General features: G+C 35.4%; 1 protein-coding gene across 1 annotated transcript; it reads left to right on the top strand.

Moving 5' to 3' along the window:
- The first annotated feature begins 210 nt into the window (after positions 1-210).
- Positions 211-13,017, top strand: LOC18427470 (26S proteasome regulatory subunit 7). Its single transcript, XM_011622561.3, has 10 exons — positions 211-385; positions 1,447-1,528; positions 3,025-3,116; positions 3,264-3,341; positions 3,441-3,502; positions 6,245-6,389; positions 7,368-7,586; positions 7,688-7,869; positions 9,971-10,146; positions 12,665-13,017. Exons 1-10 carry the CDS (start codon positions 302-304, stop codon positions 12,820-12,822), a joined length of 1,278 nt encoding a protein of 425 aa, XP_011620863.1. The 5' UTR covers positions 211-301; the 3' UTR covers positions 12,823-13,017.
- The last annotated feature ends 2,105 nt before the right edge of the window (positions 13,018-15,122 follow it).

Raw genomic sequence — 15,122 nt, 5'->3', positions numbered from 1 at the left:
ATGTAAAGGGTTTCTAATATGCTTGGGACGTGTTTACTTGGTGAGGGGGGCGCATTCTATTAAAACTATTTTCCTTCTAAAAAGTATAGTTTCATTCTATTTTCCTTCTAAAAAGTATAATGTGAGGTCATTCCGTGCATATTAAAGAGATTTCGTGGGGTTTTATAAAACGGGGTGCGCTTCAAAGTGGGAAAAAGAGTGAAGAGAGGAGGAAATAGAGAGAGAAACAGAGAGCCTGTAAAGCGAGAGTTTTTCAGAGTTAGAGAGAGAAGATAGCGGCTGAACTTGTTGCAGAAGAAAAATGGCGCCTGAGCCAGAGGAGGAAATCAACGAGAAGAACCCTCGCCCTTTGGACGAGGATGACATCGCCCTACTGAAGACCTATGTACGCCCATTCTCCCCTTTACTTTCCTAGGGTTTCTCTTCCAATTCACTCCTATACAGGAATTTTAGGATTTTTTGTGATCTGGTCGATTTTCTAGATCTTTTGTTTCTGTGATGTGAGGTTTCCTGTTATGTTTTTATTTCTACGGTGAGGACGATAGGTTTGTTTGTGAGCACTGGTCTTTCCCTTGGGCATAGTTATTGGTACTTTGAGGAACTTTCGATTTGTTTTGAGATTTTTGTGGTCGTAATTGTTGTTTCATTTTAGAATTCAATGCTTATTCTTTTGGATTTTCTTGGAAAGAAATTGCAAGTTTGTATTTGTGGCTTGCGTTTATAGAATTTCAGTGATATATTGTTTTGATAATTTGACGATTGGTTGGAGGCACAGAGAAAGCAGGCTTTAGGGTTTTAATGGAAATCTTGGTTCATGCATGTTTCCTTCCCATGTGGTTTGGGTTTTAATTTTCTTCAGTTTACATCAACGATTTAATTTCTCTTTCATGTAGATTTGTTTCTTTAGATTCCTATGATTTGTGCTGAGGATTCGATTCAAATTCAAATATTTATTGAGTTAATTTTGATATTTTTGGTATTTTCCTTCTAGAGATTCTAGGTTTTCTTTTTAGGATTTTGTACTTGAGCGTAAATGTTGTGCCAACTTATTCTCCATCTATTTTGGATTTTCTTGGACCTTATTTTGGATTTTCTGGGACCGGATGAGGGAGGGAGGGAGAGAAGTCATGGACATTTTCTTATGTGCAATTGTTATTCTCAATCACATATTTACTCTAGAACCTGTACCTGCACAATGCATATTTTACCCGTAAAAAACAAAGGTACATGCATATGTATATGTATATGTATATTTTAGGGTCTCTGAATAAATGTAAGGCTTCTCAATGAAGTTACAGATCTCTTCTCTCTATCTTCGTGATGGTATTTTGATTGTTTCTCTTATCTCTAGGATTTTTAGATGTATGCAGAAGAAGGAATCTTCTCCGCATGTTCATGTGAGAGGTGGTCTTTTGGTAGCTGACATTTTGGAGCTCTTTGATGCAGGGTTTAGGGCCTTACTCTACAAGCATAAAGAAGGTGGAGAAGGAAATTAAAGAAATGGCCAAGAAAGTTAATGATCTATGTGGTAAGATCACTACTTAATTGAGGACATGCAAATTTTTACTCGATGAAAATACAAATAAAAACTCCAGTGTCAAGGAAATGAGAAAACATTTATCATCTAGGCTTTAGAAGTAACCGTTGATCAAAGCTTTTAGACTTAAACGAAGAATCATATCTTCCTCCTTAACAGGTAACATTGATTATGTACTGAGACACTAGTAAATGGAAACAAAAGAACTGAATCTCTAATCTCACCTAGCACGAAATACAATGGCCAACCAATCTGTTGACCTTCTATAATGGGGATATTAATGTAATGCGACACTTTGTGATGATCTGGAGAATTTCACTTTGGAGATCAAGACAAGCATTTTTCTATCGATGGCTGTTTTTGAGGTTGATAGGTTTTTGCTTTGATATTTATTAATAGAGGTGTGTTGCTCATCTTACCTATGGGGTTTAGGTAGGGTATATTTTTCATTAATGTGCTACTTGTCTTCCCAAATACAAAGGCATCTTTCTGCATGTAAATCATTTGTGAATTCCTTGGTATTAGTTTCTTGGTTGTTTATTATTTGCTCGATCAGTGCCATTTCTTGTAGTCTGGAAGTAATATTTTGGCATCCACAAATTAGCAATCAGGTCATTTCTCTGTCCAATTCTCTTTTGGGTGTTTTCCCTACTTCCGTCTTTTAGGAGTGAGGTCATTTCAGTTAACAAGTGTGTGCATGTGTTGTGTGTATATATATATATATATATATAAAAATAGGAAAAAGCTGGGATTAGCCCACTAGCTCATATGAACGTATGAGCCCAACGGCCCAGATTGAATCTGAGCCGATCTGACGATCACGGTTGTCCGGTAGTGTTTGAATTTTAATTTTTTTTCTACAAATCCATATCACCTAAAATTTTAGGAGTGTGTTCATAAAAAATAGTTGAATCTTCGAAAAATATCAAAAAACTATTTTACATGAAATAAATTGACCAAAATACCCTCGAAAAGTTTTGGGGGTATTTTTTTCATTTTTATTTTCGCGAATAATTTCTTTTATATTTTTATTAGGTGCGCCTTGATGAGAAAAACACACGTTCAAAATTTCAAGTGATTTGGATTTGTAGAACGAAAAAAATCAAAATTCAAACACAAAATGAGGTCGTGATCGTCAGATCGGCCCATATTTTATCTGGGCCGTTGGGCTCATATGTTCATATGAGCTAGTGGGCTACTCCCAGCTTTTTTCAGATATATATATATATATATATATATATATATATATATATATACGCACACACAGCTATCCTTGTAATAGCTGCCATCCTTTAGACTTGGTTTATATAAAATTGGTGAACTTTGTTTCACAAGTGTGGTTGTCAATTATAATTACGTTTGAGTTTTGGGTTTTGATATTGAAATGATTGAATTCTTGTTTATGTCAGTTGGCATGTGTTTGTCTTGCATCATATGTAACCTTTACGTGCTTCGAAGTTCATTATTTTCTATTTTTACAAATGCAGGAATTAAAGAGTCTGATACTGGTTTAGCTGCTCCAAGTCAATGGGATCTTGTTTCTGACAAGCAAATGATGCAAGAGGAACAACCTCTCCAGGTTTTTCTTGCAGAAATTGATCATGTCATATTTTTACATTTCGTTCAATCTAATTGGGAAGTGAACAGAGCCAACCAGGTGGATGGTCTGTTTAAGTTTCTTTGTTGTTATCAATTGCTTAAAAGGAATTCAATTCTGGTCATGTAGGTCGCAAGATGCACAAAAATTATTAACCAGAACTCTGAGGATGCCAAGTATATTATAAATGTAAAGCAAATTGCCAAGGTATCATTTCTCAGCATGAGTATTTCTATTATGCTTAAATATGGACAAAATAGATTTACATTCTGTGGATTGTGGCTCTAACATTGTTGGTGAATGCAGTTTGTTGTTGGATTAGGTGACAAGGTTTCTCCCACAGACATTGAAGAAGGCATGCGCGTAGGGTAGGAATTTATTTTGAGCCATTTTTCTTTTGATATTGAGATTCTGTTTGCTGAATCTAATAATGTTACAAGATGCTCATTAAGTACAAATTTAGGAAACAAGTTCTCTCCATGAAAAGATAGAAGTTCATAAACTTCCATTCTCTTTGGTTTTTTTTCCCTTGTGTTTGTGTGCGCGCGCGTGCGTGTGTGTGCATGCGTTGGTGTGTGGGTGCGTCTGTGTGTCCATGTGTTTCCTATATTTTGGGAATTGATGCTGTTCCTGTTTTTGGGCTCAGTACATTCCTATTTGGAGTGGGCATATTAAGCCATGTTGCATAGACACCAACAATCGTGTCGGTGTCTTTCTGTACCAGGAGTGTCTAGTACTTCATCTAAAACAGCCAATATGGCAAGCCAATATTTTGTGTTTGTTCACACCAACTCGCTGTTTCCACAGCGCTTACAGGCACTGCATGACTGCCTTTGGAATGAAACCAGGAATGTGATGGTAACTCGCACCGCATAACTGCTATTGTGAATAAAACCAGGAATCGAACCTCAAGGGGCTAGCTTTATGTTTTTAGTTAAGAGTAATGATCCTATGAGACCCGTCCACACCCATGTGTGTAGGATCCCAAAGGATCACTATTAAATTTGGCACAGATCTCTAGAAAAATTATCACATGGGTGTAAGATTTGACTTTTCTAGAGATCTGTGCCAAATTTAATGGTGATCCTTTGGGGTCCTATACACATGGGTGTGGGAGGGTCTCATAGGATCATTACTCTTTAGTTAAATAACCACTTTTATAGAATGTAACTATCTCCATTCCTGAATCACACGAGAGATTTTCGCATGGGGTAGAACTAGTCTTCGCAAAATCGAACCGGAACAGTTAATCAGACATGGGCCCAGAAGCGGTTTAACTGGCTTAACCGGTAAACCGGCCGATTCAACTGTTCTAACCGGGCAAGTCCCAGGCGGTCAAAAAAGTGTTGAAAAAATAATAAAAGATACAAAAAAAAAAAATCTACTAAAATGTGAAAAGCATATAAAGAATGATTAAAATAAATTACATTTAAAAGAAGTTGAAAATTAATAAAAAAAACAATTAACGAATCAATTTTTTAATTAAAGTGAGTATTAATGACCAAAACAATTTTTAATCTTTACCATAATGAAAAGAATATTAAAAAATGCATTATAAACCAAATTCCTTATTTTTGGGAATTTATGTACTTTTTTTTTTTTTTAAATACCGGTCGATCACCAAAGCTGCCCAAAACCGTAACCGGCCAGTGGCTGGTTTCGATCTAACCGGGCGGTTAGCGGTTAGATCGCCTGGGTTTTCCAGCAGTGGGTAGAACTCTCCACTCTTTTTCAACTCATCATAGCTTCCAACCCTAGCCCTGATTGTTAATTTTAATATAAGAAAATATTAAAAAAGGCCTTACACAGGATGTCAACGTCCACTCTCCCTTGTGGACCTTGGGACTTCTATTGAAAAAATAGGATGACACTTTTATATAAGTGTCTTATATTTACTGAAGAACAGTAAAATTGCCCAACACATACCGTCAATATAGTGGGCCCATTTCTATTGGTGAATAGTTGGTACTAACTTGATTAGGAGTCCCTAGGCTTCTCATTGATCCTTCAACACTGGTCCCCCTACAAAACACTACTCACCTCCTTCAACCTCCTAATACGAAGCCCTCCAAGCTCTTTGGTGGTTACTCTTTCCAAATGGATGAGTGTCCAGTCCATTGCATGCAACTCCAAAGGAAATTTCTCTAGGACTCTTTTTTTTCCGACGTTCATTTGTACTTACCTAGACCTGTTAGTGGAAGCTTGCTTATAATTAATTAGGTTCTTTTAAGTTCCTCTATACTAGGACCTGTTACAAACAATAGGATCTGAGCATTCTATGCTTGGGAGATGCAAAGGTGGGAGTTTTTTGTTGCAAGTTTATGAGCTGCTCACAGGTGTCTTTCTCATGTTTGCTTTTGAATTGTGAGATTAATATCTTCAATGGTTTTCTGGTGGAGTTTTTTTGTTGTTGGAGATTTTTCCAATATTTTTATCAGGGGTAAATATTTCAAGTATGATCTCGCTGTCCTCTTGTATTAAATGTAGTTTGTTTTGTTGCCTGGCCCATCTTAGATTGTCAGTCATCAGTTCTATTCGCAGGTTGCTTGTAATGAATTTATTTGTAAATGTAATTGATACAAGGGGGATGTTCTTCCACTGGAATTTATTTATGCTAGAAATAAATAGGCGCTTACGAATTAGAAAAAAAGAGAATTTTGATGAATGATGAGTCTGGAGATTTTATACACATCCATGATATTCTTATTCTAATTTTTTCACTTTTTAGATAGTTTGCCACTGAAAAATGCAACCTTGCTACTGATTCTTGTCCTTTAAGTATCTATGAGATCTGCTCATGTCACTACTTCTATAATATCTTGGCTCTGGTTTACTGCAGTTTGATAACTATGGTCGCATGCTTGAATGTATCATATAAGAGTCTAAGAGAAGCTGATATCTTTGTAGTTATACTCTCTTTTCTTTAGAGAATTATCAGCAGTGAATGTGCTCAAATGAGTTACCCTTTTTTTTTTTTAGCGTAGTGTTACATTACTTGCTTTTGTTTTTTTAGCTGCTTTCTGTAAGATGATTGCTGGTAGAATCTTCTTAATAATTTAGGAAATGATGTTGGCTGAGCTGTCTGTGAAGAATATCTGTTTCTCTTACAGGGTTGATCGAAATAAGTATCAAATTCAGATTCCATTACCTCCAAAGATTGACCCAAGTGTTACAATGATGACAGTTGAAGAGAAACCTGACGTTACTTACAATGATGTTGGTGGTTGTAAGGAGCAGATTGAAAAGATGCGAGAGGTGAGTTTTGTATTGTAGTTCCATTTTTTATCATTTTGTGGTTTCTAGTATTGCAGAAAGATCACACTTCTCCAATATCTCTGTAAATGCAATATGTGACTGGATGCATGCTATGATCTATGTAATCTTATGCATGAATCTGGACATATGATATTGTTATGTTTAGCACTTCTTAAAATAATACTGTTATGGTTGGTGTTTTGACTGCTAATGTGTCCCACATTCATCATCTGGAATACAAATGTTGCAAGGTTAGAGTTTCTAGATCTTATTTGATGGGGCACTCTATACAGTTTTCTTATTGCACATTTGCACCTTGTTTTTCCAATTACCAACAGAATAAAATGAATTATATTATCTATGAAAGAATGAATTATTTAATGCACGTGCATACTCATGGGTGCTAGTCACTTTGAGCTTTTTTGGTGACAAGAGTTTTTATTTCAGGTATCAAGATTTTGTTTTTTATTTTTGGGGTTGGTTTTGTTTACCTTTTCAATTCCTTGTGGAGTATCATTTTGGCTCTCTGACATGTGATCCTAGCAGCTTTGGAACTTTCTTAGTGGAGCTTTTTGCAACCATTAGTGTGCTTATATTCAAAGTTTGATAACTTTTGTTCTCCATTATATAGTGGTTGGGATTTACATAATGACCAGTCATATTTATGATAAAAACTAATGTTTTGTAAAAGTATGACAATCTAAAATGTTGATTCCTTTTGTGTAAATGGAGTTCATTTTAATTCTTTTGTAAAAAATAAACAAGCAGTTGGAACTATAATATTCCATCCAAGAATTTTAGATATCATCGGGGAAGGAGATCAAAAACTAATTTTTTTGGTTGTAAGATGCAAAACTAGTTGAGGTGGGGGAGTTGATGATGGTAAAATGCGATTTACAGGAATTCCAATGCATTGTCTGAAGTTCCAGCCTTTTTTGTTTATATTTTGATGATTTTTACTTGTCATTCTCTCATCAGGTTGTCGAGTTGCCCATGCTTCACCCTGAGAAGTTTGTGAAGCTTGGCATTGATCCTCCAAAAGGGGTGCTTTGCTATGGCCCCCCAGGAACAGGAAAAACACTCTTGGCCAGAGCGGTAGCCAACAGAACTGATGCTTGCTTTATTCGTGTTATTGGAAGTGAGCTTGTTCAGAAATATGTGGGGGAGGGGGCGAGGATGGTTCGTGAACTATTCCAGGTTGTCCAGTTTGCATTTTCTCTTTTTCAAGAAAAATCTGCTGCATATATATTTGTATTTATCCATTTGCTTACCTAGTTTTTATCTAATTTTCTTCATAGATGGCTCGCTCAAAAAAGGCTTGCATTGTCTTCTTTGATGAAGTGGATGCAATAGGAGGGGCTCGATTTGATGATGGTGTTGGGGGGGATAATGAAGTTCAACGCACAATGCTTGAAATTGTAAATCAGCTTGATGGATTTGATGCTCGAGGAAATATCAAAGTTCTAATGGCAACTAATAGGTATGACAATTTGCTTTCCTTGTCCTCTGTAATATGATTTTCTTATCTTATCATACTGCACGCTTCCATGCATCCCCACAATTACGTTACTCCGCATAGATTACTGATTTTGTTTTGGCATCTAGATGCTTTACCAGAAAGGTGTGTTATGTGAGGATTAACAATCTTAACTTAAAATTTTAAATTCCTTATTCCTTCACCTGAAGCAATATGAAAAGTGAAAGTTTCTCTGAGGAAAACATATAAAACTTTGTAGAAAGACCAAAAATTGCTCTAATGGAACCTGACAAAAGAATACAGCAGAATACAAAAGGAGACCTCACATGTTGAAACAACAAAGATCGAGTTGGGAGGCAAGTCTTTTTTCATCCAGGTTACATATGTTGGGTGATGACATTGATCGCAGTGGATTGCATGGAATGGTGGTCCCTGATTCCTTTTACTAAGATAGGTTGTGCTTGGGGGATTGCCCTGTGGCTACTTTCTCTGTGATAAGTAGAGAATGTAACCACATGAATTTCAGCGAGAAGTAATGCAATTGTGAGGTGGTCAAGATACAGCATAGAGACTCACTGGGCCCATGGACACTCATCCTAAAGGAGCTCAATGGGATCAGGATGGTTGGTCTAATCCAATATTTGTACACTCTGGGCAATTAACCTTCGGAACCCTAATTTTGTTACTAGTGGTACAAGCTGCCTATTCGACCTATCATACTCAACCTTGACAACAGTTCCCTATTTTATCGTGGGTGCTGTCACTCTTCGCAATATAAGAGATGTAGGAAGAGAAGTATGAAAGCAGATTGTAGTTATGCTCGAATTTGAATATTTTAAAAGTGGGAGGGAAGTGATGGAAATAATGGGCTGCATCTTGGTAGAAATTCAAACATATTGAATGGTTCATCGAGGATATTTCAACGTTGTTTAATCATGTGGACTACATAAAAGATATCTTGAGAAACTTGAAGGCTGGTCTAACTACCAATTAAAGGGTTTGAAAATAATGGGTTCCATCTTAGAAGATAAATTGGTTTTTAGCTCAAAAGGTATGTCTACCAATTTTCTCACCTATGCACTTGGGCTTAACTATGATGCAAAATAAATATAGAATGCCCAAGCAACCTCATTGAGGAGGGGACATGATTGACTTTATTTGTTTATCATTATTATTATTTTTTTTGGAGAGAATGCTTGCTTGTTAACAAGAAGGAATGAATGGTCTGATGAATGAGAAAATGGATAGTGCAAAACTAGAACTTCTTCCAGGAGCAAGTAGTTACAAACTTACAATAGATCTTCTCCAAAACCAAAAGGTGAGACTATATTATGGAATTTCATAGACTTGACAAAAAGAACATCTATGAACCAAGATTATTGGTTTATGATTATGATTGACAGGAAGCTACACACATGTCTTTCAGTCACTTTCTTTTTTAGTTTTTTTCAACGGTGGTCTGTGATAGCACTTGTCCTTTTTGCCAGGAAGGGGAACATGATCCTGTGACTCATACGAGTTGCGATCTTGGGGTTTTGAGAATGTGGAGGGCTCAATGTATCATGAAGTAGTAAAAGATCAAAGAAAATGAGGTTTATACCTTAGTTTTCCTTTTAATTGAGAAGTGAGTGATCCAATAAGGAACAAATATTGTACCCCTTGGTCGTTATCTTTAAAATTTTGGCTATGTATGTGACAAGCGGGACATGGTTCATGATGCTCGGCATTGGAAGGGAGATGATGGAGAGGATTTGAAGATGGACTTAATTGCTTAAATTATTAAAACTTGTGTAGGTAGAATGTAATTTTTTACTTCTAGTTCTTCTTAGGATAATCTTAAATAGGATTTGATTTATTGGAATTACACCAAATAAAAATATTGGTTTTTGAAGTTCTATGTTTACTTCTCAGATGTTACGTGATCTGTTGATTTATATTTATTATTCCATTACAGTTTTTTATTAGAATAGAAAAATACTTGATTAATAAGTTGGTACCACGAGATACAAATGCTCTCATTCTCGAAGGGATCCACAAAATGAATATATTTTCAATATGTTGAAATTAATCACTCCATTAAGATTTTGGTTGGTTTTGTTTGCAGGCCTGATACGTTGGACCCAGCACTATTACGTCCTGGTCGACTTGATCGTAAGGTTGAGTTTGGGTTGCCTGATTTGGAGAGCAGGACCCAAATCTTCAAAATCCACACAAGAACAATGAACTGTGAGAGGGATATCCGGTTTGAACTCCTTGCTCGCCTTTGTCCCAACTCCACCGGTAAGTAGATCTCACACCCACTTGATGTGCTTGTTTGATAACACTGCCAATTGATTTTATGGTGGTTCTAATGCACTTGTTCAGGATTATTGCAAATTTCCTTAAATAAACCTCCTGGTTTCTTTTTGTTTTGTTCTTTATTCTTATTAAGATGATACCTCCAATTAGAATCCCTTCTGTACATACATTGTTTTGAGATGTGAGTTCAAGGACTTAATTCTCGCAGGTGCATATTTTAATACTGAAATTGTTTGTAACTTTCTGTTTGTTTTGTTCTAATGGTCGAGATGAGTTTTTTCTTGGTAACTATATTTTCTTTAATAAAAAAAAGGGAATTTACATGTCTAATTTATTTTACACAAATGTGGCTCCAATTGATTAATACAAACAATCAAAACTGCGTAACTAGCAACAAGGGTTGGGTTACACCTTCCCTTGCACAAGTTATCAGCCACTTCATTGGCCTCTCTCCATGCATGATAAAAAACATCCTGATTATACTGACAATGTCAAAAATTTCCTCATATTCCCAAGTCTCCGAGGATATTCTGCATCTTTACTGGCTCATCTAATTACATTCTCCTAATCCCCCTGTTACAAATTGAAACCCAACCTGGTCATTTGGTACTCAACCCTGCTAATTGAATTCATGCTTCTATCTAGCTTGAATCACAGGAAAGTAATGGCCCTGAAAATGTGATTAGTGTTTCACCACCTTCATGATCTCAAACTTCTCCCTTGGCCCAGATTCCTGATTGATCTTCCGTCAAAATTTGAATTAATCCATATGTTTTTTTTGGGAGGGGGGGGGGGGGGGGGTTGGGTGTCGGTCCAACTCACACTCCTTGACATTAGGTTTTGCAATATTTAGAACCACTGACTTGCCCATATAGAATAAACCAAAAATTATTTTCCCTCCCTTGCCAAATAAATGGTATTTGCCATTATCTTGCTATTTAACCATTCAATTTGATGTTCCTCTGATCTAAAGAGACTAGCATTCCTCTCTACTCATATGCACTATATAATACCTGTCAAGTCATTCGCCTATGATCCTAGGTTCGGGAGTTGGCAGTGTATGCCATTGCATAAATAAATATGCAATGTTTTCAGGTACAACTCACTGAATGTCAGAAAGTTTCAGAATACAGGACCATATCTTGAGTGCCACATTGCAATATAGAAAGAAATGCCTTATGATTCGGCTTTCAGGTTTGGACATACCACATCTGTTGATCACAGTAACCCTCCAGGTTTTGAGATGTCAGTTGTTAGTACTTTGTCAAGGGTTGGTAACCTCCTAAGCGTGGGGTGGTTATAGCCCAAGCTCTATGAGTAACGGATACTTGGCTGGAGTCCCATGTAAGCACCTTATATTCCAATTTGGCGCCTGGGATCCAAATCAATCAAGCTTGCCTCCCATGCCTGTAGAAGCAAAGACTGCAATGTGTTTAGCAGACCCATAAAGCTCTTGAACAACTTGTGCTATGGTGTTTCTTCTGGTTCAATAGCCAAGGCAAAAATAGATGGGTAGGCTGCAGTTATTGCCTCTTCAAGAAGCCTCTCTCTCCCAGAGTCCAAAGACCTCTTTGTCGCCAGTACCTGCCTGAAATCTTGTAATCCATGAATTTTCGAGAACAGGAAGCTGCTCCTTTGGTCCTTATACTACTCATCTCCCTTCCAAAATGACATTCTTCTGCAATTATTGTCGGACTGATTGAACTTCCACCACCACTTACCCATCAGAGCTTGATTAGTTTCTTTTGGCCTTATACCAGACCCCATTGTGTTACAGACCTGATTTCAATTAACCATGTGATGCTTCCTTTTTCCCAGGGCCCCACTCCACAGATACATTCTCATTAACTTATCTTAATGATTAACCAGTCAGTACGGAAATAAGGGCTAATTCTTTTGGCAAATTTGATAAGGTGGATTTGATCCATGTTATCCTCCCACCAAGTGATTAAAAAATTGTGCTTTCCATGAGTCTATATTCCTTTCAAATGTCTCAATGACCTTATTGGCTTCTTCATACTGATTTTGGAGGCTTACCTGAACAGTGGCAGTCCAAGGTGTATTGTCCTGGAATTTATCAACCCCAAATTGAATAATTTTAGCCAGGTTCCTCTGTTCTTCATCGTTCACCAATATGCCCAATAATTTGGTTTTCTAGTTGGCTTGATATATGTTAAGCTCTCAAAAGCTCCCCATTCAGTCTATTCATACGTCGTGACCTACGGCACTTCACAAATTTTCTGAATCAAATTTTCTGAATCTACATTCTGGCTGGTGAATTGAAAGAAAACAAACTTGAACGCAAAACTTTGGATTGAATTTCTTATTCTGTTAGCTAATTTGATTTGTATGAAGTTAAGTTTGCCTCCAATGTTTTAATCTTTTCCATTATTGTCAGGAGAGCCTTGATATTTTTATATACAGTTTTGGAACTTAATGAACTGACCAGTAATAAAAAAGAAAGGGAATCGAACAAAACTAATTCGGAGGGTTTATTCAGGAGCGGATATAAGGAGTGTATGCACTGAGGCAGGCATGTATGCCATAAGAGCTCGAAGGAAAACTGTGACTGAGAAAGACTTTCTCGATGCAGTCAACAAAGTAATTAAAGGCTACCAGAAGTTCAGTGCTACTCCCAAGTATATGGTTTACAATTAAGAGGAAGTCCACTTTCATTCAGGATGGAGAGAGATGAAAGAAGATAGCTTCTATTCGCTAAAAGGCCTGTTAACTCTTTTTCATCCTTGGTTATATCCATAATTAGGATCAAATTTGCTTCTGCGGTTATTGTTTCTTGTAAGGTATTTTTGTTACATTAATTGATGAAATTTGGAACCTGTTTGAACCCTATTATACTGATGTGTCAGTGTTGTGATATCATAGTGAGAGAGAGAGAGATTAGGGCAAGCTTTCTATACTTTCCCTAATGTACAAAATTTATATACTTCCCCCTATCCAACAGTCCATTCGTTATGGGCTGTGGAGATGGTCCCAATCATGTCTTTACACTATTTTATTTTTAATTTTTTTACAAAACATTTTGATACCAAAATTTGGGCGTCCAACCGTCTCTTAAATTAGCACCTATAAGAAATATAAAAAAATACTCAATAAAAGAGAATGATCAAAATTCCTTTACAAGTTTTAGGTATTTTGGTTATTTTATTTTATCAAAAAAAATTTTGTGGATTTTTTTTTTGGGTGCATCCCATTGAGATGGCGATACGTATCAAATTTCATATTCATACAATTTGTAAAAAAAATTAAAAATTAAAAAATTTGAAGAATCGGATTGAATGTTGAGTGATTCACTTGATCAAATTGGACACAGGCTGGATGGGGAGAAATATATATACATTAGGGGAAGTATAGAAACCTTTCCCTTGTGCTTTTGAAAAATGCCTTTTGTTGCATCCACAATTTTTATCCAAAAAAATTAAGTTTTTAAGATTGGGTAGATTAAAATTTTGATTTTGGGTATTCAACTTCTATGTTTTCACGCTTCTGTTCCTCCAGTTTGTAAAATTTGTGTTTTGGTTAGTTTAGTTCAAAGATTTGAACTTAAAGTCATGCTTTTTATTGTCGGGAAATTTATCAAAATGTACCTATGTGATGAACTATTTAATATTGAAGAAGTATACAAAAAGACCATTACTATTGGTACAAGGAGATCATAATTATTCATTTGTCATGAAATTTGCAAAGTTGTATGTTATTGGCTATTTAATATTGAAGTATACAAAGAGACCATTATTATTGGTATAAAGAGATTACAATTACTCATTTGCTGTGAAATTTGTGAGGTTATAAGTATGTTATTGGCTGGACACGGTTGGAAAAAAAGTTTCTCGAATTTGGGCACTATCAAATTTGGCATCTAATAGCTACGGATAATTATATCCTTTTTGTACACAAGATACATCCTCTCAATAGGATAAAATCCCTTTAATATTTGCCACTTCTGTTTTTTGATTTCAAAAATCCCATAAAAAAAACCTAAGAGTTGGAATACTTGGAAATGAGTAGAATGTTAAGTAGTTAATATTTAAGATACATTTTGGAAAAAAAATAAATTTTCAAAGTCAACATGTAATGAAAATCTTGCCTTTGGATCCTCACGTATTAAAAGGTCTTAAAACTTCTATTATTCAAGTTTGCCGTCACAATAAAGTACACGTTAGAATTTGAATGTCTAAAGTCAAATTGTAAAAAAAATAAAATATTGATACTTCAATCAGAAGTGAGCATCACTTTATTTTCAAAAATAAATAAAAAATAGAAAAAAAAAAAAACATAATATAAATTAAGGGAAGACTATAATAACAAATATTTAGAGGGATATAAGCAGATGTGAATGTAATATCAATTTTCGAGGGAGAACTGTGAAAAGATATCTAGAGAGGTATGAGTGTAAATTTCTTGTATTATATATATCATAATATTAATCCAATGAGTAAAGCTACCAAACATTTTGCAGTTATAATGAATAATAATATAGACAAAATCTCAACCGTTAGAGCTTTATCAGATGGTTAAAAATACATATCACTATTTAAATTTTAATATTTTTTTTATAAATCATATTGAGATGAAAGTTTGGGTGCTAGACACTAATGTGAACCATAAAAAAACATAGTTTCAAGAATTTAAAATAATCAAATTACCTCCATTTTTCAGATATATTTTGATCGTTTTATATTTTAAAAATATTATTTTATATTTTTATTGTACATGCTTTTTTTTAATATATTTTCAAAATTTCATCACGATCTGATTTCTAGAAAAAATGTTAAAATTCAAATAGTGATATATATTTTGAGCCACCCGATAAATGAAACCAAATATTTCTAACTGCTGAGAATCCACCTCATTATATTATAGGTGCCAAGTGTTAGCTCTTTGCTAATCCAATTACATTTCAATTTCAATAAAGATACTCCAGAATATTTGAAAACAAC

The sequence above is a fragment of the Amborella trichopoda genome, chromosome 12, assembly GCF_054954075.1.
Source record: "Amborella trichopoda isolate Santa Cruz 75 chromosome 12, AtrichopodaSantaCruz75HAP2 v2.0, whole genome shotgun sequence".
Classification (NCBI taxonomy): Eukaryota; Viridiplantae; Streptophyta; class Magnoliopsida; order Amborellales; family Amborellaceae; genus Amborella; species Amborella trichopoda.
Note: the sequence above shows the minus strand (reverse complement) of the source record. Positions and strands in the feature narration are given on the sequence as shown.

What these genes read in the sequence shown, in the direction of transcription:
- LOC18427470 (XM_011622561.3), top strand. Translation starts at nt 302, where the DNA reads ATGGCGCCTGAGCCAGAGGAGGAAATCAACGAGAAGAACCCTCGCCCT. An exon ending in AAGAGGAACAACCTCTCCAG is followed by an intron (nt 3,117 to 3,263) that starts GTTTTTCTTGCA and finishes CTGGTCATGTAG; the next exon opens with GTCGCAAGATGCACAAAAAT. An exon ending in CCTTTGTCCCAACTCCACCG is followed by an intron (nt 10,147 to 12,664) that starts GTAAGTAGATCT and finishes GGGTTTATTCAG; the next exon opens with GAGCGGATATAAGGAGTGTA.